Below are 22,438 nucleotides of genomic sequence, written 5' to 3'. Positions count from 1 at the left end.
CAAAAACTACAATAAATTGAGTCCCCATTAGAGGACTTGAGACTTTTCTGCATTCTCTTCAGTAGTTGGGGCTGAAAATATTTGCTAGTTTTTTTTTTTTAATTATAGTTATTAACCCATAGTAATTATACAGATTAATGGTTTTCACTGGTATTCCTGTACATGCTATGTTGTGCTTTGATCGTATCTGCCCTCCTTTCTACCTGTGCTTGCCCTCCATCTTCTTTACCTCCAGTCTCCTTTCTGTATTCTAATAGTCCCTCTGCTACTGTCAGGTCATCTTTTTGTTTGTTTCCATATATGAGAGAAAACATGTGTTGCTTGTCTTTCTGTGTCTGACTTATTTGCTTAACATGATTTCCTCCAGTTCCTACAAATTACATGTTCAGGGCTGAATACTGCACTGTCTATATATACCATGTTTTCTTTACCCATTCATCTGTCTATAGGCGCCGAGGCTAATTCCATATCTTCGCTCTTGTGAACACAGTGCCACAATAAACATGGGTATGCAGGTTTCTCTTGTATGCTGATTTCATTTCCTTCTGGTATATACCCAGGGGTGGTATAGCTGGATCATATGGTTGTTTTTGAGGAACCTGTATAGTATTGATTTCTGTAGTGATTTTACTAACTTACATTAGTAAAGATTGTGTAAGAGTTTCTTTCCATGTCTTTACCAGTATCTTATTTATTTATTTATTTATTTATTTATTATAATAGCCATTCTGACTGGGGTCAGAGGGAATTTCAGTGTAGTTTTCTCTCTTCCCCACACCAAGGCATAGATAGGTTTATTTAGGAAAATAGATAGGTATTTCAGGGAGACTGGGACAGTCTTGAGAGAGAGAAACCTTTGGGGGTAGAGCAAGGAATGCATTATTCAAGGCAGAATGCAGGCTATCTTCAGAGGGAGAGACAGCCCCAATAAAGTTTTGTTTTGCATTTTCCTGATGGCAAAGTATGTTGAACATTTTTTTCATACATTTTTTTTGACCATTTGTACTACTTCTTAGGAGAAGTGTCTGTTCAGATCATTTGCCCATTTTTTGATTGTGGGTTTTGTGTTCTTTTGTTAAGTTTTTTGAGTTCTTTATATATTCTTGATATTAACCCTCTGTCAGATGAATGACTGCCAAGGATTTTCTTCATTCTCCAGATTGTCTCTTCACTCTTGATTGTTTCCCTCTGCTGTTCAGTTCTTTTATTATTATGATTATTATCTTCCAGATTTTTTTTTCCCCTAATACTGGGGATTAAACCCAGGGGTGCTTTGCCACTAAACCACCTCCCCAAACCTTTTGTTATTTTTTATTTTGAAATAGGGCCTTGCTAGTTTGCTAAAGACTGGCCTCAACCTTGTGATCCTTTTGCCTTAGTCTCCCCAGTAGCTGGGATTACAGGTGTGCAACATCACACCCAGCAGAAGCTTTGTGATTTGGTGTAATCCCTTTTGTCAGTCTTGCTCTCATTACCTGTTTTTGGCGCTCTATACCAATTTGTAATTGCTGTAATTTAAGTATGTCCTGACTTGTAGTGGGTTGCTAATAGACTAAGAGTTCCAAGTTTAAAGACCATTCATATATTCTGGCATTGGCTGGTAAATGGATGGAGTTAGAGAATATCATGCTAAGTGAAATAAGCCAAACCCAAAAAACCAAAGGCCAAATGTTTTCTCTGATATGCAGAAGCTAATTTACAATAAGGGGAGGGGGTATAGGGAAGAATAGAGTTACTTTATATTAGGTAGAGGGGAGTGAAGGGAGGGGAAGGGGTATGGGGGCAGGAATGATAGCAGGGTGAAACAGGCATTATTACTTCATGTACATGTATGACTGCATGACTAATGTGATCCTGCAATATGTATAATCAGAAAAAGGAGAGATTACACTTTATATATGATCTATCAAAATGTATACATGCATTCTACTGTCATGTACAACTAATTAGAACAAAAAATTAAAGAGACCATTCATATTTTTTCTGTATCTACTACTGAAATATTCATAAACGTTATAAATATAAATAGATAGTTCTAGCCTAGATGTAGGAATTCCATTTAAGTACATTTTATTTTTTCTCTCTCCACAGACTCAGTATTCATTTAAGCAAGTATTTGGCACTCACACCACTCAAAAGGAGCTTTTCGATGTTGTGGCTAATCCCTTGGTAGATGACCTCATTCATGGCAAAAATGGTATGATTCTTGGAGTTTGGTTAGATTTTCCTTTTTTTTTTTTCTTTCCTCTCCTGATAAAGCTTTTGATATTTATATATTTGACTTGTGCTTAGCATTGAATTCAGATTTAATTTGTTAGAGTGATATTAAACCTGTTTTCCTCAGCTGGTTAATTTTAGTGTGTTTAATATAACAAATATTACAAGTGGAGTACTTCAAGACATAACTCATTGGACTTTGCTATGCTCTAGGTCTTCTTTTTACATACGGTGTGACGGGAAGTGGAAAAACTCACACAATGACTGGTTCCACAGGGGAAGGAGGGCTGCTTCCTCGGTGTTTGGACATGATCTTTAACAGTATAGGGTCATTTCAAGCTAAACGATACGTAAGTATAATTCTTCTGTGTTGTAAATATTTCATTGCAGACACGGGACTAAGACATCTATGGATATAATGGTATTAAGGAAGAACCAAAGTGTTGGAGCCATTTTGAAACCTTAAATATATTTAAATATTAAATGCTTCTTATTTCTTAAATGTGTTTCTTTCTATTTAAGTCAAATTCTAAAGAACACGGTCTAAATTTTGCCTCTACTTCAGGTTTTTAAATCTAATGATAGGAATAGTATGGATATACAGTGTGAGGTTGATGCCTTATTAGAACGTCAGAAAAGAGAAGCCTTGCCCAATCCAAAGACTCCCTCTAGCAAGTAAGTAATTATGTTTGTATGTAGCACTGGCCCAGTGAACACAGGGTTCTGTCCTGTGGTTTCTGTAGGCCCGGGGAATGGTGAATGTGTAGAAAAGTTGGTCTGACAGTTGACTTTTTGGGTAGGAGGGTATTGGGGTTTAAACTGAGGGCACTCTACCAGTGAGCTACATCCTTAACCCCTTTTATTTTCTATTTTGAAACACAGTCTTGCTAAGGTGTCCAGGTTGACCTTGAATTTGCAGTCTTTGCCTCCTGAGATGCTGGATTTGCAGGCATGTGGCAGTGTGCCTGGCCTGACATTGACCTCCGTGAGGTCGAAGTTGAGAAATGTTCTTAAGTTAGTTTGGGTGTTAAGTATACTGTGAGAGTCACTGTTTTGAGAAGGTGCCTCTCTGGAGAGGGTTAAAGCCTATGTATAAATCTGGGAGGACACAGGGGTAGTATTGTTGGCAGACTTTGAGTATGAATAAAATTGCTTCAAGCTTATCTGCTTTGATGACAGATCATTTGTGTTAAATCTTTTATTCTCCCCTTGGGATTGTTTACTTTTGATAATTACAATGAATAAAATCAGATTTGGGGGATTTTTTTTTTGTTTTATTTTCTATTTTAGACGACAAATAGATCCAGAGTTTGCAGATATGATAAATGTCCAAGAATTTTGCAAAGCAGGAGAAGTTGATGAAGATAGTGTCTATGGTGTATTTGTCTCCTATATTGAAATATATAATAATTATATATATGATCTGTTGGAAGAGGTGCCATTTGATCCCATCAAACCCAAGTAAGTTGTGAAAAGAGCTCCTTAGCTATTAACCATGGGGAAGTGACTGCACTCCCAAAGAACCTTTGTTTCTTCATCTATCAGTGGGGATATTTGTACTTATTTTCAGGATGAAGTGAAATAACTTATTTATCATGTAGTTAGTATTCAATGAGTATTTTTATCATTAACTAGATAGTAACTGTATTTGGGAACCTGTGGGTTAAGGCATCAGGAGAGAGTGTGTCTTGAATATTCATGAGAAAGTATTCCTGTTGACGCACTCTGGGGCTACCTTTCAGGGACCTGCCATGACGTTGGGGGGCTGTGGCCTCTTCAGACATCCGTCTTGGCGATCTCTATAGATTGGATCCTGAAGTTGTTGTCTGTGCAAGTAGTTCTCAGATTCATCTTCATTGATTAATACGAAGTGACGTTGCATTGTCATTCTGCCAGTCAAAAGGCCACTCCTTAGATTTCCTTGGGTCTTGCCTTCTGGCATCACGAGGTTGCATTTGTGCCAGGGTTGACTCTGGAATCTTGTGTCTAATGTTAGCATATTGTTCGTGAATTGATGGTTTTGTTCTTTAGCTAAAGGTTGGTCTTCAATGCTGTATTCCTTGGGACCTCCCAGGACATACATAATATGAAGACCTGTATTTTACACATAATTTTCGTATGTCTAATGGAACATTGGATAAAGAGCTACATTTAAAAAATCATTAGACTGAGAACAGATGTCATTGTATCCCTTTATGTGAAAAAATGTATAACTCTGGTGGAGGCTGTACTTGATGAAAATATTTCTGTGGTTCTTCCTGAACCATATTTTGAGGGAGGAGCTTCATTCTGGCGCCTTGAATTTACCATGGATTGTTAAAACAATTACAAAGTTGCTAAACAAACTGAATATGAAAGTATTAATTTTAGAAGTTTTCCATGAAGGAAGACTGCCCAATTTGCTTTTGCTCTACTTTTCCCTTCCTCAAATGAGAGTTATACAAAGGGACTTATTTCTGGAGTCACCTGTTTTTATTTTTCCTTGAAATGTAGGTATTAAAAAATACTTGGGTTTGTTAAAGAGAAATAAATGAAAGTATGGAACTTACAAGATAATCGTTTTTTATGTCCAGTTACTTTTCCATTTTGCTAATTACTTTCTCTTTTGATTCAAACTGTGAATTGTCTTGACTCTGGTTTTGCATGTACCCATTTTCCTGAGTTTTGCCATGTCTTTCATTGCTTCCAGTAACTTTCATGTATGGGTATGTGCCAAGTTTTTGTTGGTTTGTTTTAAATGAGATTGCTTTTAAAGGATTTTATCTTGTCCTGTGTACCTTGTTGGCTTCCTTGTGCTTCTTTGAATGAACTTACAAGGGTGCCTGTTTGGCACTAAATTCTGATTTGTTAGTATGGTGTTAGGACTGCTTTTGAGCTGTTAACTTTTAGTGGTTTTTAATGCATAGAACGACTAATATAAATGGAGAATTTTAAATATCTGACTTGTGACTATCATGTAGTCTGGACTGACCATGTTGATGTGGATGGCTGCGGTAGGAACAGTAACTTCTTCCTTATTCCTTTGCTAGGTGGAACACTTGCAGCACACCCATGAGGAACACAGATTTTGTGTATGTGATGGGGTTGACTCTTTTCTTAAGGAGAAGGGTGCAGTTATACTAGTGGTTGGCATTTGTGGCACGTTTGCATGTAGGTTGTTTTTCATTGGCTCTGGGCTGACCGCTACCTCAAGCCCTCCTTGCTTCTAGAAAAATCTGCCACTGACTGTCAGTGATGGTGGCTGGTAAATGTCACTACTCTCACCATTCACACGACCGCAGCTGTACGGTCAGTACTCTTACCCAGCCCTCATACCATACAGACTAAAACTTAACAAGCCACTTTGAAAAAATTGCCACTCCTGGTATATACCGAACTCTTTCTGAATTTGTTTTCTGCTGTTGCTGCAAAGGCCAGAACCAATTCTATCTGCTAATCTTTTTAGATTAGGAAAATACTAAAAATTGTGATGCTTAACCTATGCATGTGTTATTGCTTTAATACTGCTGTGGTCTCTTCATTGTTATAAGTGTTGTCTCATGTGCTTTGTTAGGGTAAACTAGAAAAAAGCTTTTAAAACAAAATTGGTTCCTATTAGCTGGTATTGTAACTAATCTTGACTGTATATCCTTGTAATCTTATTTGCCTTGTTTCTCTGGGGTCTTAGGTAGGCCTATCTTATTAAAGAATGGATGTCATGTCTCCTGGCATTTTAGTTCTGGTCTTAAGTGAAGATGTTAGTGTCTCATAATTTAGAAAGCTAACCTTTTTTCCTTTCCCATAGACTTCCACAATCTAAAATGCTTCGAGAAGATAAGAACCATAACATGTATGTTGCAGGATGTACAGAAGTAGAAGTGAAATCTACTGAGGAGGCCTTTGAAGTTTTTTGGAGAGGTTAGAGTTAGAAAAATGTAAAATGATGAATTTAACTCTGAGAGTTATTACTATAATTTGACCACAGTCCTTTTTAATAGCATGTATATTGAAATGTTTGAATTCAAGTATAATCAATTATTTCTCTGCCATCATAGGACAGAAAAAAAGACGTATTGCTAATACCCATTTGAATCGGGAATCCAGCCGTTCCCACAGTGTGTTCAACATTAAATTAGTTCAGGCTCCCTTGGATGCAGATGGAGACAATGTCTTACAGGTAAGTTATAATGTCAGGAGTTTGTCTTGTACTAATTCAGTCCTTAAGTTTTTGGATTTGAATTAAATTAGGGAGGCATCATTGCAATGAACATTGCTCCAGAATTAATATATAGGTAGCTAATGATACCAAAAAAAATTTTTTTCTGTTGGTGTAGTTTGGGGAAGCTGCCTATTGAACCTGAAATTTTGCTGTGGAAAGGGTTTATAAATCTTAAAATATATATCTTAAATAAGAACAAAGTGCAGTTGTTTTATCTCTGATGACTTATTTTGTATGTGTAAATTCAGTTAATGGTTCTTAAATGTCGCCAATTCACTTTTCAGGTTAAGTGTACTTCAGGAGGTGGCCAAGGTTCTGAATTGCTCACCTCTTGGTAGATAGGCCACCAGTTGATCGCTCTTTACTGCTAGACCTGTGGTGTAAGGCTTGTATCAGTTCTTAACAGTGTTTGAGCCCAAGTGCACACAATTTAATAACAACTTAAGCCTATTAAAATAAGAATGTAATCATCTTTAGACTCTATCCTGAAATTGTGGTGTTTTGAAGGTTTATGGAGGCAGCAGAAGGTGGTACTGAAGAGCACCAGGATTTGAATTCTAAGTTTTATTTATTTACTAGCTTTGACCTAACATAGAACTCCCTCATAAGGTTGTGAGAATTAAGGGAGGTAATGCTGTAAAGGTCTCAGTCCAGTGTTTGGCTTATGGTCAGCACTTTATAAATGCTAACCAGAAATTGTTATAAATAAACTCTCTATATATACTTGGTTTCCTTTAAATTATTATTATTTGGTGTATGTTAGGGATCTAAATTCTAATATTATAATATCATTTAGGTACCTCTTGACTAATTCTTTCATTTCTTTTTATAAAAATTAGAGTACTGTGAAATGATTAGATTATTAAATACCTGATACTACTTTTTTTTTTTTCTTTTGATGGTGGTGCTGGAAATGGAACCCCTAGGGCCTCATACATGTCAGGCAAGCACTCTACCACTGAGCTATATTCCCAGCCCCAGCTTATTAAAAACCTGATTATAGAAAATTTTAAGATAGCTCTGCTCTAGACTTTTTATTCAACAGATAATCATTGAGTTCCTCCCTGTGCAGGGTACTGGAGACAAGTAGTAAAAAAGGCAGAGAGTCCCTGTTCTTAGCAAGCTTACAGTCTGATGTAGAAGGAAGACCAGACAACAGTCAAGTGATCATTTAATGTCAGGAGCACATTCATCATATGTTTTTAGTTCTAAAACACAAATCTTCTGTCCCTCCTGTGCATTTTGTATTGTACAAATATTGTATTCATTAAGACTTAATTAATAACTTGTTGACTTGATTCTATTTAAAGAATTATAAACAGTTTTAACTTATTTTAGGTTATTGGCTTTGTGATCTCTTTCAGGAAAAAGAACAAATTATTATAAGCCAGTTGTCCTTGGTAGATCTTGCTGGAAGTGAAAGGACTAACCGAACTAAAGCAGAAGGGAACAGATTACGGGAAGCTGGTAAGTAAAAACATAGTACTTACTTATTGCTACAAACTTTTGAAAACTTCAGTGCCAGTTTATTTGTTTAGGAATGAGTGGTTTCAGCATAATTATCCTTCTTTTAGATAATGTAGATCGAAACTAAACCAATATAACTAAAGAAATAGCATTGACCGTTAAACTGAGTCTCTAAATTAATTGTAATCATCTATTTGATGAAAACATGATTGAGTTAGGTGACCTTAATCAAGGTTCCAAAATGGACACATTCTTATGCACTTTGAGGGAAGATCTCCATTCTTGGAGACTTAAGCAACCCTTCAGACTTGTCTTGACTAATCCGAGCAAGATTGGTCATAAAAAAAAAAGTAATGCTATTTATGAAATTTTTGTTGATATATAGAGGGGACAGGGTTAGCTGGCTCCTAAGACACTTGACTGTAAGAAACATTCTCTCTGGGTACAGGGAGGATCAGACCCTGAGATGGAGCCAGTTGAGGTATGAAGTGTGGTCATGCTTTGAGAAAATATTTTAATATGAGATATTCAGTGTCTGCATCTAAACTACTCTTTCACAGGATTTGGAAGAAACTATGGGCATTAAGAATAATGTTATATTTGGTGGAAATTTCTTTTAATAGAATCTCTGAAGTTCGGCTATTTAACCTATCTAGAAATAGTACTACTGAAAGACAGCCTCAACCATGCACTGGTAGCTCTTTAGATTAAGCCATGAAAATTTGTAATTTCCATCTAATAGTTATGTGAACTTGAGATTTTATAGGCAAATAGAACACACTTTCGCTACTATATTTTTTTCTCCCTCAAATATCTTCTATATTTATTTTTCCATCAGGTAACATTAATCAGTCACTGATGACACTAAGAACATGTATGGAAGTTCTGAGAGAGAACCAAATGTATGGAACTAACAAGGTGAGCAGCAGCCTCCATTCGTCACTTGTATAGATTTATTTGTGTGAGATTTTTGCCTTATGAATTTACATTTGCATGTATTTACAGATGGTTCCATATCGAGATTCGAAGTTAACCCATCTGTTCAAGAACTATTTTGATGGGGAAGGAAAAGTGCGTATGATTGTGTGTGTGAATCCAAAGGCTGAAGACTATGAAGAAAGCTTGGTAATTTTAACTTACTTATACAAGTTTCCCTAAGGAAAGCAGCTGTTTGGATGTGAAGCTTGATATTTTGAACATTTTATAAATTAATACAGAAATGGTATAGAAGTAGACTAATAATGAGCACTTCATTTAGTCATTTCTGAAGAATGACTTGAATATGCTTATTTTTTACAAACTCCATTTGTTTTGTATTTTAGCAAGTCATGAGATTTGCAGAAGTGACCCAAGAAGTTGAAGTAGCTAGACCTGTAGACAAGGTGATATGTGGCTTAACCCCTGGGAGGCGATATAGAAACCAAGCTCGAGGAGGCCCAGTTGGAGATGGTATGATTTGGTACATTTACCCACTGATTGTTAGTTTGTTTGTTTAAATTAGAACAAAAATATACACATATATTTCACATAAGAGAACTGTTTACATCTCTTCTTCTCAAGAACCAAATGCAAAAAACTTTGAACCAAAATATAAATGATATTTCTTTCATTGCATTCTCTCTCCTTTTTAAGAATGTAATATTATGACAACTTAGTTAATTGGGGCTTTAGTCACAGTATTAACTTGCTTACAATCTTTTTCTATTGTGTAACTTTAATATTTTCTAATTCAACACAGAACCATTGGTTGCCGAAGTGGTTTTACAGAGTTTCCCTCCTTTGCCGTCATGTGAAATTTTGGATATCAATGATGAGCAGACCCTTCCAAGGCTGATAGAAGCCTTGGAGAAGCGGCATCACCTACGACAAATGATGATTGATGAGTTTAACAAGCAATGTAAGGGCAGAGCTGTGTGCAGTCATTTTATCTTAAGAAATTTGTAATGGACCTAAGTTTTATAGTAGGGTGCATTTTTAAAAAAAAAAAAAAAAATTATTTTAAATACAGAGTCAACAGTAATGTACTCGTACACGTATATAGGGTATTAATGTCTTTCTCATTCTGCCATCCTTCCCATCCCCACTGCCCCACCTCTCCCCTCTCTCCCCTCTGCATAATCCAAAGTTCCTTCATTCTTCCCTACCAGTCCTCCACTATGGATCAGCATTTCCTTATCAGAGAAAACATTCAGCCTTTGGTTGTTTGGAATTGCCTTATTTCACTTAGCATGGTATTCTCTAGTTTCCTCCATTTACCTGCAAATGCCATAATTTCATTCTTCTTTAAGACTGAGTAATATTCCATTGTGTATATGTACCACATTTTATTTATTCATTTGTCTGTTGAAGGGCACCTAGGTTGGTTCCATAATTTAACTATTATGGGCTGGAGATATAGCTCAGTTGGTAGAGTGTTTGCCTAGCATGCACACAAGGCCCTGGGTTCAATCCCCAGCACCACAAAAAAAAAAAAAAAAAAAAAAAGAAAGAAAGAATTCAAAATTACCTATTGTGAATTGAGCTGCTGTAAACATTGATGTGGCTGTGTCAATGTAGTATGCTGATTTAAAGTCCTTTGGGTATAAACCAAAGAGTGGAATGACTGGGTTAAATGGTGGTTCCTTTCCTACTTTTCTGAGGAATCTCCATACTGTTTCCATAATGGTTGCACTAATTTGCAATGTTTGAGTGTACCTTTTCCCCCACGTCCTTAACCAACACTTATCATTGCTTGTATTCTTGATAACTGTCATTCTGACGAGTGAGATGAAATCTTAGAGTAGTTTTGGTTTGCATTTGTCTAATTGCAAGAGATGATGAACATTTTAAAATATGTTTATTGATCGATTATATTTCTTCTTTGTGAAGTGTCTGTTCAGTTCTTTAGCCCATTTATTGATTGGATTATTTGGGGGGGGTTTTGGTGTTAAGTTTTTTTAGTTTTTTTTTTTTTATTGTAAACAAATGGGATACATGTTGTTTCTCTGTTTGTACATGGCGTAAAGGCATACCATTTGTGTAATCATAAATTTACATAGGGTAATGTTGTTTGATTCATTCTGTTATTTTTTTCCCCTTCCCCCTTTTTTAGTTCTTTATATGTCTTTGAGATTAGTGCTCTATCTGAGGTGCATGTGCTAAAGATTTTTTCCCATTCTGTAGGCTCTCTCTTCATGATATTGATTTTTTTTCTTTGCTGAGAAGAAGCTTTTGAATCCATCCTATTTATTGATTCTTAATTCTACTTCTTGTGCTTTAGGAATCTTGTTAAGGAAGTCAGGTCCTAAGCTGACATGAAGATTTGGGCCTACCTTTTCTTCTATTAGGCTCAGGGTGTCTGTTCTAGTGCCTAAGTCTTTGACCACTTTGAGTTGATTTTTGTGCAGGAGGAGAGATAGAGATTTAGTTTCATTTTGCTGCATATGGATTTCCAGTTTTCCCAGCACCATTTGTTGAATAGGCTATCTTTTCTCCAGTGTATGTTTTTAGCACCTTTGTCTGGTATTAGATAACCATATTTATGTGGGTTTGTCTCTGTGTCTTTTATTTTGTACCATTGATCTACAAGTCTGTTTTGGTGCCAATACCATGCCATTTTTGTTACTATTGCCTGTAGTATAGTTTAAGGTATGGTAATGTGATCCCTCTTGCTTCAATCTTCTTGCTAAGGATTGCCTTGGCTATTTTGGGTCTTATTTTTCCAAATGAGTTTCATGACTGCTTTTTCTAGTTCCTTGAAGAATGTCATTGAGATTTTAATAGGAATTGCATTGAGTCTATATAACACTTTTGGTAGTATGGCCATTTCAACAATATTAATTCTGCCTATCCAAGAACAAGGGAGGTCTTTCCATATTTTAAGGTTTTTAATTTCTTTAGTGTTCTGTGGTTTTCATTGTAGAGGTCTTTCACCTCTTTTGTTAGGTTGATTCCCAAGTATTTATTTTTGTTGAGGCTATTGTGAATGGGGTAGTTTTTGTAATTTCTCTTGCGGTGGATTCGTTGCTTATGTATAGAAATGCATTTGATTTATGGGTATTGGTTTTATATCCTGCTACTTTGCTGAATTCATTTATGAGTTCTAGAAGTTTTATGGAGGAATTTTCTGGATCTTCTAAACATAGAATCATGTCATCTGCAAATGGTGATAGTTTGAATTCCTCTTTTCCTATTCCTATCAGTAGAGTGCAGTTTGCTCCTATATTTTGTAGTACTCAAGTCATTGTGTAATTAGAATGATGGGGAATTTTTTCCAGACCAAAGAAAAAAGTGGGTGTGTGCCTCGTGCCTTTTACTGGCAGTGATGGCCAGAAAGGAATATTTCTGATTTCCCTACCTACAAAGTGGGAATTGTAATTGTTTCTACTTTAGGAAGTTGTGAGGAAGAAGAGATGATCAGTGAAAGTCTTATAGAACAGTGAACAGCCTGGCACATAGTAGGTGAATGTATCTGAGCAGCCAGTCCAGGGCCTAACTAGCAAGTGGTGTGCCAGGGTTTTCACTGCAGGTCCAGCTCTCCCAAATCTAGTGTGATTTCTGTCTTTGCCTTTGTGGGCAAAGTATTTACCTGTAAATGTTGGAGGGGGATACTACAATGCAAAATGAAAGATTTTTTTCAGTATTAAATTGTTCTGTAAACATCTTTTGTAGATTTGAGTATCAGACTCCTTATTTCTTTCCAAACTTGTTTTCTTCTTGTAGACGGGTTCTCACAGATTTGCTGAATAGCTGTGTTTTATCTAGTGTCTGCTAACAGAAGTTGATTTCCTTGGTTATTTTGCAATTGTAGTTAAACAGCCTGTGTGCTTTTGTTTCAGCTAATACTTTTAAAACTTTGTTGCAAGAATTTGACAATGCTGTTTTAAATAAAGAAAACTACATTCAAGGAAAATTAAATGAAAAAGAAAAAGTGATCTCAGGACAAAAATTGGAAATAGAACGACTGGAAAAGAAAAACAAAACTTTGGAATATAAGGTCTGTGTGGTTATGATGGTGTAAGTGCTGGTCATTCAGCTCTGGTCTGATTGACTGTTTCTGCTCCATGCACCTGTGACTGTTGCTTATTAAGTTATCACTTGATTATTTACTATTATTCAACTATCACTTGATTATTACTGTCTTTATCCCACCTGGAGGAGGAGGAGGAAATGTGAGTGAAAAGCATGAAAGCGAGAAAAGAAATAGTGGACTCTTAACTTTTATGTTAGAGGGTACCCATTCAAGAGAATGTTCTGTGACCCATACTAGTGGGTTTTCTGAAGGACTTAGAGAGTTCAGCTTTGGTAGTAGCTTGCTCTTTGATTTATTACAAATATTTCCTCCATATGCTTTTTGTAGAAAAAATAATGTTGAAATAAATAATTAAATGAGAAAATATAAAAGTGCCAGGATGGTGCCTTGGATATAATAGATTCTCAGTGAATGTTTTTTTTTTTGTTTTGTTTTGTTTTTGTTTTTGTTTTTTTGTTTTGCGGCATTGGGGATCAAACTCAGGGCCTTGTGCTTGCGAGGCAAGCACTCTACCAGCCGAGCTATCTCCCCAGCCCCTACTCAGTGAATGTTAATTGGATCTGAATTTGGTTTACAAGTCATGTTATAAAAGAGTGCAAACTCTTACAGAGTAAAAGGAAAAACAGTCCTATTAGGGAGATTTGCTGTGCTGTGTAATGTTCTCTCATTTACAGAGATTGCTTAGAGGTTTGGAGGAATGTACATGCATACTAGAGAGAAACTAGTTTCAATCAACAGTTTTCTCTATTCTGAAAACAGCCTAAGAAATTAAAGTTTTAGGTCTTAGTTTTAGTGGAAAAGAATTTTCACCTGAAGCTAGGTATAATTTTGTCTTTTAGTGAGGAATTTGTTTAATAACTTCTCATTTCTAGGAATGGAGCTGGGAATTCAGATGAAATTTTAGGGCAAGAAATTACTTGTTTATTTCCACAAATGTGCTTTCATGAGCAAATTAAGAAAGCTTATTTTTATGACTACATGAAATGTCCATATACCAAATGTCAAATGTGTTGGTCTACCTTCCCAGATTGAGATTTTAGAGAAAACAACTACTATCTATGAAGAAGATAAACGCAATCTCCAACAGGAACTTGAAACCCAGAATCAGAAACTTCAGAGACAGTTTTCTGACAAACGCAGATTAGAAGCCAGGTTGCAAGGCATGGTGACAGAAACAACAATGAAGTGGCAAAAAGAATGCGTGAGTGTCGTTCTTGCAGCACTTATCTCATAGTCGGACAATTGTTTTCAAATTGTAGTTAGTATTTTGAATTATTGTGCTTAGGGTAGACTTTTGGTGGTATTTGCTCATCTGAGGAAGTATTGAAGGACTGTCATTTTTAGGAAATGTACGAGGTTAATTTGTTGCATTTTTTTTGGTGTGACTGAATTAGAATGTAATTGCTATTGGTGATCTCTAGGAGCGTCGAGTGGCAGCCACCCAGCTGGAGATGCAGAATAAACTCTGGGTTAAAGATGAAAAACTGAAACAGCTGAAGGCTATTGTTACTGAACCCAAAACTGAAAAGCCAGAGAGACCCTCTCGGGAGCGGGATCGAGAGAAAGTTACTCAAAGATCTGTTTCTCCATCACCGGTGCCTGTAAGTTTCCCATAGTGGTACTGTAGTTTAGTGCTAGAGAAAATTTGTTTAGACTCTTTCTATGAGAATTGGCTTTTTTGTTTTATATTATTTTTTTATATTTCTTAAACTTATATCTAAAACTTTTTAAATTTAGTATAAACATAAATTTAGTACAAAAAATTTAATAACAGTACAAGTACTTATAATGTTAAATCTTCATGTGCTAAAATTATAGAAAAGTAATGAATTGTTTCTCTCAGTTTTTCAGTCTTACTCATTAATTTCTCTCCAATTTTTCTAGCTTTCTAGTAACTATATTGCTCAGATTTCCAACGGCCAGCAACTCATGAGCCAGCCACAGCTACATAGGCGTTCTAACTCTTGCAGCAGCATTTCTGTAGCTTCCTGTATTTCGGAATGGGAGCAGAAAATTCCTCCGTACAACACACCTGTCAATGTCACCTCTCTTGCAAGGCGTAGGCAGCAAGAGCCAGGACAAAGTAAAACTTGTATCGTGTCAGACAGAAGGCGAGGGATGTACTGGACTGAAGGCAGGGAGGTGGTTCCTACATTCAGAAATGAGATAGAAGTAGAAGAGGATCATGGCTGCAGGGTTAGTCCGAGTATTATTTTAAAGCATTATAGTAATAGATTTTTATCTCTCTTGATTTTTATAATTCTGTTCCAGAAGTTCAATGGAAAGATGGTGGGCTCCAATATGAACAAGGTCTAAATTTTTTGTCACTTGAGAGATTGAATCATCTTGAAGTTGAGCCTGAGCTCTTTACTGGAAAAAGCCTAAACACTTCTGGCAAAAGAAGTAATGCCCTGTGAGTTGGTGAATGCAGGCCGCATGGCTCATCCTGGGGAAGTCTGTGCTTTTGTTGCATAAGCTACCGAGCTTTGCAGAGAATTGGAAAGCACCTGCTCTGCCTCTGAGTATGCCCCAATATGACAGCTCAAATATGGGTGTCAGAGTATACTTTTCATTTTTTTCTTTTGGTTTCCTTTCCCCAGATTTAATTAAACTTCTTGCTGCATCTGAACTCTACTTTTTAAAGTTATTTTCTCAAATTTTTATTTTGGAATACTTCAAAACCCAATGAAAAGTTGAAAGAAGGGTATACTAACTTCTTTTCCCCCTTACCTAGGCTTAACAGTTGTTGTTTTATGTAAATATGTTTTTCCCATGAATCTTTCTTGAAAGTAAGTCATAAGCTTCTTTTCCCTAAAAAAATAAGGCTATTGTCCTGTGTAACCACAATCTTTAGCACACCTAAGGAAGTTAACATTAATTGGATAAATATCCTTTAATTTCCCCTGTTGTCTGAATGATGGCTATTCTTTTCAACCCATAATTATCAAGGTGAATGTATTGATTGCATGTGGCAATTATATCTTAAATCTCTTTTAATGAAAAATAGTTCCCCTTTTGATTTTTATGACATTGACTGTTTTGAAGAGTCTAGACTAGTTGTTTTGAAACTACTCAGTTTTCCTGCACAATAAATTGCTTTTAATCTCTAGGCCTTTGTCACAGGTTACAAGGACTTTGTTTCATTCCAGGGTGTTAAATCAATTTCATATTTTTCTTTTTAAAGATTAAAGTTTCCTTTGAACCCGAATAAATGGACCGAATTAATCTTGTGAATTACATTTAGTAAAATCTTAACTCTTTTAGAATTTTTCTTCTAAGCAAATTTATCTTATAGTAAGTATTTGCTTTAGATTTTCATTGATAGTTTAGGGTATAGCTGGGTGCAGTGGTGCATTCCTATCATCCCAGTGACTTGGAAGGCTGAGGTAGGAGAATTGCAAGTTTGAGGCTAACTTCAGCAATTTAGCAATACCCTATCTCCAAAAAGAAAACAAAACAAAAAATGAGGACGTAGCTCAGTGGTAAAGCACCTCTGTGTTCAATTCTCCAGTCCACTCCACCAAAAACTGATAATTTAGGGCATAGATAAATATTTCATTTAGGTTAACTGCATTCCTGATTTCTAATGGATGGTGACATAGCTCAAGGTATTGATCAAGACTAGATAATTCCAGTCTCTTTAGTTCTTACTCTGCAGATTTTGCCTTGTCTTTGTGGGAGCAAATCATGGCAAATGGTCTTTCTGATCAACTCTAGTCAATCCCCTTATTTCATGAATGTTTATAGATCAAAAACCAAATCCTGCTTAAACCTGGTCCACAGTAATGAAATACCTAATTTGACTATGAAATACTTAAGAGGATTTACTAGAGATACTTTAACTTCTCACTTGAAATCAGAATCTCTTTAGAAGTGCAGCAGAAAAGTTACTCTAAGGTTGGTATTTATGTGTTTAGATTTGTTGGTCAAACATTGTCAGGTGGACTGAACTTTATACTTTAGTGAGGAAAAAAATGTACAATGTCTGTGTCTTGAATGCTGATAGATTATATGGACCATCATCTTTGCAAACCTTTTCAGGATGTATTATTAGTAAATATGTTCAAGAAGACGCACTTCTGCTAAATAGTAGATCCTAAGAGCCACTCTTGTTCAATATTAATCAGAGCATTTCAAGAATGAAAAGTTTCTTGCCTGAGTTAAGGCTCAGCATCTTTAGCAGCAAATTATATTGATCATGTTGTATATATAGTATAATGACTTGAGTTGTTACTACTACTTCATTTGTGTCTTGGAATTATATAGGGAAAATGATTTAGGTCACCAGATGTGCGTTTTGAAATTGGGATCTTCATACTTGACCAGCTTTAAGGGTTTGGCCTGTGGTAGATTTTTTTCATTGCTTTCAATTTTATAAGCAGAGATTTCACAGAATTGCTTCACGCTAGTAACTGTCATATATGTGAAACATCTTTTTTTAGACTAAATACACTGTTTAACTTTACTAGGTTTATATGACATTTGAATGGAAGCAACTAGTTTTTGTCGTATGATAGAAATTGATCTGATACGATATTCTTTGTTTGATTCTTGAAACCTTTAGAAATGTTTTGGGAAAAAGTTAGTTGGTAAGTGTTAGCTATTATTGTATTTGAACTTTCAAGAAGTTGTTTTGAGATATAAAAATCGTAAAGTGCTCAAAAGTAGTTTACATTGTTTAACATGTTCTGTGTGAGATTCTTATTATATCTTACGTTCTTTAGTATTTGGCTATTTATAGCTTCATCAGCTGTTATTTTTTTGTCTCTATATAAGGAGTGTTTTCTCTTTGTTTGATGCCTAGGACATGTTTAGGGCTTTTATTGATCATATCAATGCCTGTATCAGAGTTGTTGATCTAATAGATTGTGTCTCAAAAGCAGACATAAGTATTGATTTTTGATCAAGAATGTAAAATGAATTGATTTCTCCGACCAGGAAGAATTAGCAGCATTACCAAATTTTTTCTTTTCATTCTCTGTCGAAAGGGAAGCTCCCAGGTAGTCTATGTAATACAAAAGCTGCTATTGAAATATTTTTGTAGGTTCCGTGTTTAAATACAAAGAGAATGTTTAAATTACTTAGATAACCTTTAGCTTTTGAAAAGATTTGACTTGATACTGTCATAAACTAACATAGCCAAACCTGCTGCACTTCTAACAATGCCCTTAAATTAATTCTGGGTTATGCTTGTTTCTCAATTCCTCTTTCAACCTGATCAGAATGCACCACCAATCCGTCTCAGACACAGACGATCACGCTCTGCAGGGGACAGATGGGTAGATCATAAGCCTGCCTCTAACGTGCAAACTGAAACAGTCATGCAGCCACATGTCCCTCATGCCATCACAGTATCTGTTGCAAATGAAAAGGCACTAGCTAAGTGTGAGAAGTACATGCTGACTCACCAGGAACTAGCCTCCGATGGGGAGATTGAAACTAAACTAATTAAGGTAAAAATGAATTCACACAGGAGAAAAAATATTTTAAAAAATCATCTTAAACCATTTGCTCTGCTACCCCTTGATGTCATAGTCTGTGTCAACTGGAACATAAGTAGGCATTTGATGTAACATTTTTGTTAGCAGAAAATTAACTGCTTAGGTTGCAAATCTGCTAAACTGGAACTAAATCTGCTTAAAAAGGCTTAGATTCTTGGGTTTCTTAGAACTTCAGATCCATGATGTACTTTAATTACTATATATTTAGCTTTAACTTATACAATAAAGTAAACCAAACGTTGAACTCCTACCTTTGCTGTCAGTTGAAGATAAAAAAAACTATAATACAATTTGTCTTATGAAAATTACTCAATATTGAGCTACTTGAAGCCCTTTCCCTGAAAGAGACTTGCCTGCTTGTAAAAGAATTTTTCTTTGATCATGGAGTAAGTGAATAATTAGGGAAGGAAAAGACAAGACTAGGAGAAAAAGCTTTTAATTTCAAATTCAGTTTAGAGGGTAGTTCTTAGAGTTTCAAATGAGATTGCACTTTGGTTTGAATAGAGGGTACACCAGAGAGAAAATTCAGTGCCTAAGAACATGTAAAAATTTCTGAGATTTCTTGATCCTTGGTGAAGTTTAGGTTTTAAAATATAAGTGAAACAAAAAAGAAATGTTTTCCCCACAACTGTGAATGTTACTGATCATATTGTACTTTTTAAAATGAGAGCTGTATTCAAATTTCTAATGTTTTGTTTAGTATAGACTCAGCAATCCAACCACCATCTGTTTTTGTGGGTGGGAGTTTCATGATACATGTGTGTTTAGTGTTTGAATATATCAAAGTGTAACAGTGACCTTTTCTCTTGGCTTTAGGGTGATGTTTATAAAACAAGGGGTGGTGGACAATCTGTTCAGTTTACTGATATTGAGACCTTAAAACAAGAATCACCAAGTGGGTGAGTGATTACCAGCGACATCTCTTTAAAGGGCTCTTGTTTTCTTAGCTGCTCATTCTTGATGGACAGAATATCCTGTGAAGTTTATCATTAATTCTCAAAAGGGGTATAGATGGTTTTCCCTACTTCTAATATTTTTCTTGTTCTTAGATGCAAAAATAATTGTTGCATCATGTTTCCCCCTTTTTTAGTAGTCGAAAACGAAGATCGTCCACAGTAGCACCTGCCCAACCAGATGGTACAGAGTCTGAATGGACCGATGTAGAAACAAGGGTAGGGGTAAAAATTAAATATTTGCTTGCTAAAAATTAGGCATGTCATGTTTTAAACTCTGCAGCTGTAGCTCTATGCTCTATGAAGATGCTGAGGCCAGTGCAGCCTGGAGACCTATTCCTAACACACTTGCAGGGCATTTGCATTTCTTTAGTTCTGATCTTACTAGAGCTCTCAGTTGAGAACCCCTGTTTTCAGTGTAGGGGGATAAGACTCAAGGATCAGGACAAGGCAAGCATGGTGTTGCACACCTATAATCTCAGTTACTTGGGAGGCTGAAGCAAGATCACCACAAATCCAAGGCCAGTCTTGGCAACTTAGTGAGTCCCTGTCTCAAAATAAAAGGGTTGGGATTGTAGTTCAGTGGAGGAGCGCCTGGGTTCAACTCCCAGGACCAGCCAAAAAATTTAAAAACTAAAAAGGAAGAAGAGAAAAGGAAAGAATTAAGCCAAAGGCGCCAAGCATGGTGGTGTGTGCTTATAATCTAACCTACTCAAGAGGTTGAGGCAGGAGGATTGCAGCCTGGGCAACAGAGTAAGATTCCACCTCAAAACAAACAAAAAATGGAGCTGAAGAGTATCGCTCAGGAATAATAAGAATAACAGCAGATGGATGGGAGTCTTCTTAGAAGCAGCTTGTCAGGTGTTCCCTCTTGACTGTTATCCCTCAGGAGAGGGAAGGAATGTGGGAGGTGGAGGTCAGGAGGCCATGCTTTCACCTTGGCCACTGACTTCTCAAGAACTCCTCTTATATAAAATGAGAGAAGTTACCTGGAGGACCTTCAAAGACCTTACAGCTCCCAGTGTTTGTGGCCTATGCCAGAAGTAATTTCGAGTGTGTGTCTGTGTCTAACCTAAATGACTTTGCTGAATGAGAGCAATGTTGGCTTTCACCTTGGGAGAGCCCATCTAAACAGCTGTGTTCATAGACTGTTGAGAGGAGCTGACCTTTTCTTTTGTCACTTTCCTTTCAGTGTTCCATGGCTGTGGAGATGAGAGCAGGATCTCAGCTGGGACCTGGATATCAGCACCACGCACAGCCTAAGTGAGCACTGTGGCTGGCCCTGCTCTGTGTCCTCCTGCTAGAATTTCCACCACCAGCACTCTCCTAACTTTCCCCTTGTTTTCAAGAGCAGATGTGGATTTGAGTTTCTCCTCGGACTGTGCAGGTCTTCCTGGCAGTCTGCAGTAGGCATCTGCACGTTGAGCGGCTGAGAGGGCTGATGGATGCCAGTAGAGCAGCAAGGGCAAGAGGTGTTAGGAGACTGGTGACTCGTTCGTATCTGCCACTGCTCACAGAGCTTGCTGAGTCTGAACTGAGCACCTGGGAGGAGGAAGGGCTGAAGGCTATAGTTGGGGATAATGGCTTTGTGTGGATCATTCTTTCCTGACTGGCTTCTTGCTCTTTGTATTGGAGTTAGTTTTCACAAAATAAATAAAATAGAATGCCCAAATTCATGGTAGAGAAAAAAGTCACCTTTTCCTCTTCTATCAAATGCTTGCTTCCTCAGGAAGTCTAACCTATTCTTTTCCCTTATTTTAGTAAAAACTCCTTCTTTACAAATAAATCTCCCTACAACATTTGTAATCCTTGGGTTCCTAAGGCAATTTGAAAAATTGTTTCAACAGGATAGGAATGGGAAACCCTGTTTTCTATAAGTTATTTGCTTTCTCAGAAGGACTTGAATTTTCTTAACGTTAAATAGTAGTTCTCAAAGGTCTCTCATGACATGATTCTCTGACATGATTTGTTAGTCATGAATGTGTAACTAATTGCAAAATTCAACACTAAATGCTGGTTTTTATGTTTTAGGCGCAAGAAGCCATGAACTGACAGTCCCAGTACTGAAAGAATATTGTCATTTGTGTTGGTAATTTCTCCAAAGCCATGCCAGAAGCAGTCTTGAGTCATCTTGTAGAATTCCAGCTTTGTGGAACATCACAGACCTCAGCTATATCATACACTGGCCTAGAACAAATTTTCTCCTTTGGTTCCAAAGACATCTACGATTCAGCAAACTTTGTGTATTATATACCTTGCCATATTTAATATAAATAGAAGGACCCCTCCGTTTTCTTATTGCTGTATGAACTTTTTTTATAATGCTATTTTTTTTTTTTTGTACATTTCTTGTATACTTATAAACTCTAATTCAAGCAAGTGTTTGTCTTGGGTAATTAAGGAAGAATATATCTAGATCATACTTTTTTATTCTGACTTTCAGCTCTGGTCTGAGTATTTCTTAAGGTTTTATAAACAAACGCTGCTATTGATTAGCTGCAAGAATGCACTTTAGACATATTGGACAATTCAAACTTTCAAAGTAAAGATGTCTGACTGGCCATCAATAAAGCCATTTTAGGAAGTTGTCTTGAATTTTGTATGTATATATTCACTTTCTGACATATATGCCAAAAGAATTAAAATAAAAGGCACTAAGAAATACAAAGTTGTATGATGGTCATTCATTCAACACATATTCCCAGCACCTAGCAAAATGCCTTGTATTTACCTGGCACTCATTTGTGGGATAAGTGAAAAGAAAGCACTGGAAAGCAGAAAGTAATTTGACAATTAAGTGGCCAATACCTTTTGTGACAACTAATATCTACATACTATGTTTTTCTAGACATTTTAGTCAAGAAGCATGTTTTGAGAACTATGGGCAATCAATATGTTGATTAAGTAGGTCTCTTACATAGTTTTGAAGAATAGCCGTGGTTAGTTGGGTGATCATTGTCTGATACCCTGAAAGTTGTTATAATTTATAGATGAAGAAATAGATGAAGTTATTTGCTCAGTATCTCCAAAGTCCACTTAATGTAAGCCCAAATCTGACATAAAAGCTCTCAACATTACTGTGCTGATTGTC

At 36.4% G+C, this 22,438-nt stretch overlaps 1 protein-coding gene across 3 annotated transcripts in view; it reads left to right on the top strand.

Moving 5' to 3' along the window:
- The window catches only part of Kif23 (kinesin family member 23), a 28,908-nt gene extending 6,912 nt beyond the window's left edge, over positions 1–21,996 (top strand). Inside the window, exons 4-24 of one of the 3 annotated variants that reach the window (XM_047533858.1) lie at positions 2,092–2,197; positions 2,431–2,567; positions 2,783–2,892; positions 3,508–3,678; positions 5,247–5,288; positions 6,002–6,114; positions 6,252–6,373; positions 7,780–7,882; positions 8,721–8,800; positions 8,888–9,007; positions 9,205–9,331; positions 9,621–9,779; positions 12,700–12,857; positions 13,921–14,094; positions 14,315–14,494; positions 14,778–15,089; positions 18,116–18,346; positions 19,211–19,293; positions 19,485–19,566; positions 20,540–20,610; positions 21,379–21,996. In XM_047533858.1, the coding sequence (XP_047389814.1) occupies positions 2,092–2,197; positions 2,431–2,567; positions 2,783–2,892; positions 3,508–3,678; positions 5,247–5,288; positions 6,002–6,114; positions 6,252–6,373; positions 7,780–7,882; positions 8,721–8,800; positions 8,888–9,007; positions 9,205–9,331; positions 9,621–9,779; positions 12,700–12,857; positions 13,921–14,094; positions 14,315–14,494; positions 14,778–15,089; positions 18,116–18,346; positions 19,211–19,293; positions 19,485–19,566; positions 20,540–20,610; positions 21,379–21,394 (2,697 nt within the window). In that variant the 3' untranslated portion in view covers positions 21,395–21,996. The remainder of the gene's footprint in view (positions 1–2,091; positions 2,198–2,430; positions 2,568–2,782; positions 2,893–3,507; positions 3,679–5,246; positions 5,289–6,001; positions 6,115–6,251; positions 6,374–7,779; positions 7,883–8,720; positions 8,801–8,887; positions 9,008–9,204; positions 9,332–9,620; positions 9,780–12,699; positions 12,858–13,920; positions 14,095–14,314; positions 14,495–14,777; positions 15,090–18,115; positions 18,347–19,210; positions 19,294–19,484; positions 19,567–20,539; positions 20,611–21,378) is intronic. The other 2 variants (XM_047533866.1, XM_047533877.1) reach the window with 2 other exon arrangements.
- Positions 21,997–22,438: the final 442 nt, after the last annotated feature.

Source organism: Sciurus carolinensis, chromosome 2 (assembly GCF_902686445.1).
Source record: "Sciurus carolinensis chromosome 2, mSciCar1.2, whole genome shotgun sequence".
Lineage (NCBI taxonomy): Eukaryota > Metazoa > Chordata > Mammalia > Rodentia > Sciuridae > Sciurus > Sciurus carolinensis.
This window is presented reverse-complemented; position numbering and strand designations above follow the sequence as displayed.